The 2,490-nt window shown below is 54.4% G+C and overlaps 1 protein-coding gene across 1 annotated transcript in view; it reads right to left on the bottom strand.

Annotated features, from left to right (window-relative positions):
* SLIT1 (slit guidance ligand 1) overlaps positions 1 to 1,153 on the bottom strand; it is a 50,801-nt gene extending 49,648 nt beyond the window's left edge. Inside the window, 3 exon segments of the mRNA XM_017726110.1 lie at positions 4 to 9; positions 661 to 732; positions 1,019 to 1,153. Coding sequence (XP_017581599.1) covers positions 4 to 9; positions 661 to 732; positions 1,019 to 1,119 — 179 coding nt within the window. The 5' untranslated portion in view covers positions 1,120 to 1,153.
* Between the last annotated feature and the right edge of the window lie 1,337 nt (positions 1,154 to 2,490).

Here is a 2,490-nt window from a genome sequence, read left to right as displayed (position 1 = left end):
TTCAGCCGTCTGCAGGGAAAGAAGAAAGGGTCAGGGTTTGGGGGACAAAGCAATGACCCCACCTGCAACCCAGCTGGGTGCATCAGCCACAGCTGGGTGCTTTGGCTCACTCAGAGAGGCCAACAGAGCAGAGCATCCCACCTGGCAAGGACAGCCCCATCCTGCTCACCACAGTCCCAGGCAGGGACAACAAATGGGGCACTAATAGACCTACTCACAATGTTGTAATTACATGCAGAGAGGACTCCAAGCTGTTAACTGCTGACTGCTGCTTAACTGCTCTCTTAACCTGCTGCTCGATCAGCTCCTCATATTTGCTCGAGCAGCTTGGGATTTTTAAACTGCTGAGCTATTTTACTGAGTACTGGACCAGAACTTACAGCTCCCTCGCTAACACACAGGACACAGCTGACACAGCAAAAGTCATTTGTGTTTTACCTGCTCCTCACCTCAAAAGCATCAGAAAGGACTCTAAGATCTATAGAAACAGAAATAGGTTTGCTTCCCACACTGTAAAACACCACTGCCATGCCAAAGAGAAGCTGTTTGAAGTGAGGCAGCACCGATACATTAGGGTTTAAGGAAAAAAAGGAAAGGATGCTCTCTGCAACTAAATCCAGTGGCCCCTCACCAACCCCCCCTCCATGACCAGGCACTCACAGCCGCTCAAGCTCCTTCATGTCATCGAATGCCCCACGCTCCACCATGCTGATCTGGTTTTCCATCAGCTGCCTGCAGAGAGAAGGGGTCAGCTTTCTGGAAAAGTCGTCCCCAGTGCCCCATTACTTCTTTTGACCCAGGGCACCTCACTCCCACTATCCCCTCAACACACCCCAGACTCTTCCTACTCTCTCCCAGCTGGAAGCCCACCACTCTCAGCCCAACACAATACCCTCCAGCCCTGCTGGCTGAAGCCCACAGAAAGAGGCTGAGCAACTCTAGTAGCCCCAGGAGGGGCCACAAGCCAAGCAGAATATCCAGCAAGGTGGGGACAGCTGGCCCCTCATCAGGAACTCACAGGACACGGAGCTGCTTCAGCCCAGCAAAGTCATTCTTGTTGATTCGCGTTATGTTGTTGCCGTTGAGCTCCCTGCAGAGAGAAGAGGAAGAAATTAGCATGGAAGCACTCAGGAGGTGGCCAGGCACTGGGCCTCCCCTGTACCTCGCCAGAAACAGCAGGCAGGGCCCAAAGGACAGCAGTGGCTGGTGCAATTCCCTCACCAGGAGTGGCCCCTGGTTCCAGAGAGGACCCTCATCCTCAATGGCCACCAGTGCTGGGCACACAGAAGTCTGGCTCGCCATGGGTCTGTAAGCTGGCATCTTTCATGGGCCATAAGGCAACAAGAGGCAGGGACTGTCTGGCTCCTCTCTGTTCCCATGCCAGATGCCCTCCTTGGGATGCACGTCACCCCATTTGCATTCTGCAAATGCAGCAAACACCTGGGAGGGTCATCCCAAACACACAGAGTTATTTACAGAAGGCAGGGGTAACAAGAAACAAGCGTAAGTCCCCAGAACAGCAGGATCCCTCCAAACACCCAGCTGCAAGACACACGTGTGACACTTACATGATAATGCCCCCTGCCATTACCCGTGCATCACAACCGCTTTGGTGCACAGCCATGTCACACCTTCTACCTGGAGAATAAGCCACACTCAAGTTTCACCTGCCAAGAGACAGCTTGCACAGGACAAGCTTCTTTGTGGCATCACTCTCTCATTCAAAAGCCCTGGGTTGAGCTCAGGGACAAGCAATCCAGCCAGAAAGGAGATGCTGCCCCTCCTTGCTCATCCTGCTGGTGGAAATACAGGGTACCTACACCCACCCCACGGCCTCAGTCCTGCCCAGGCTCTGCTGAGCACCACAAGAACGTATGTCCCACTGCTGGACATGCACGTGGGAGGGCCTTTGCTTGCAGCCTGCTGGCTACACCTTCCCCAGCTCTCCTCAGCCATGCTCTCCAGCATGCTCCTGCTAGGATTATCCTGCTTTAAAATACATCAAGCCAGGAGCTGCAGAGATTTGCACCTCACACTCAGCTTTGCAGCGCCTTTCCGCATTACAGGGTGTGATTACTGTAGGAAAAGCAGGACCATCAGCCCTGGGACACACGGTCTGCAGAGCTGGGGATCTTGGCGCAGCCCCCTATTGCAGGAGAGAGTCTCCCTGATTGGCATCATGAAGCATGGCAGTGTTTGCTTCTTGCCCATGAGGCCAGCCTGCCCAAGGCACGTGCTGGAGATGGAAGATGCCTACGCGAACACATGGCCCAGGGAGGGCTCCCATGCTGGAGACCCACTGCCTGCACTGAACACAAACACAGAAATCAAGAGGAAAACAAGCAACCTACAGGAGGGGAAGGCAGTCAAGTGAAGCATGAGCTGCTGGAGCCAGGGAAGGAAAGGCAGGAGAGTCCCACCGTGGAGCAGGTTGGGGTGCTTGGGCTGGACCACGGCGGGTCTGTAACTTCCTGAGCCCTGACAGCAGGA

This window comes from Corvus brachyrhynchos, unplaced genomic scaffold (assembly GCF_000691975.1).
Source record: "Corvus brachyrhynchos isolate BGI_N302 unplaced genomic scaffold, ASM69197v1 scaffold61, whole genome shotgun sequence".
Taxonomy (NCBI): domain Eukaryota; kingdom Metazoa; phylum Chordata; class Aves; order Passeriformes; family Corvidae; genus Corvus; species Corvus brachyrhynchos.
Note: the sequence above shows the minus strand (reverse complement) of the source record. Positions and strands in the feature narration are given on the sequence as shown.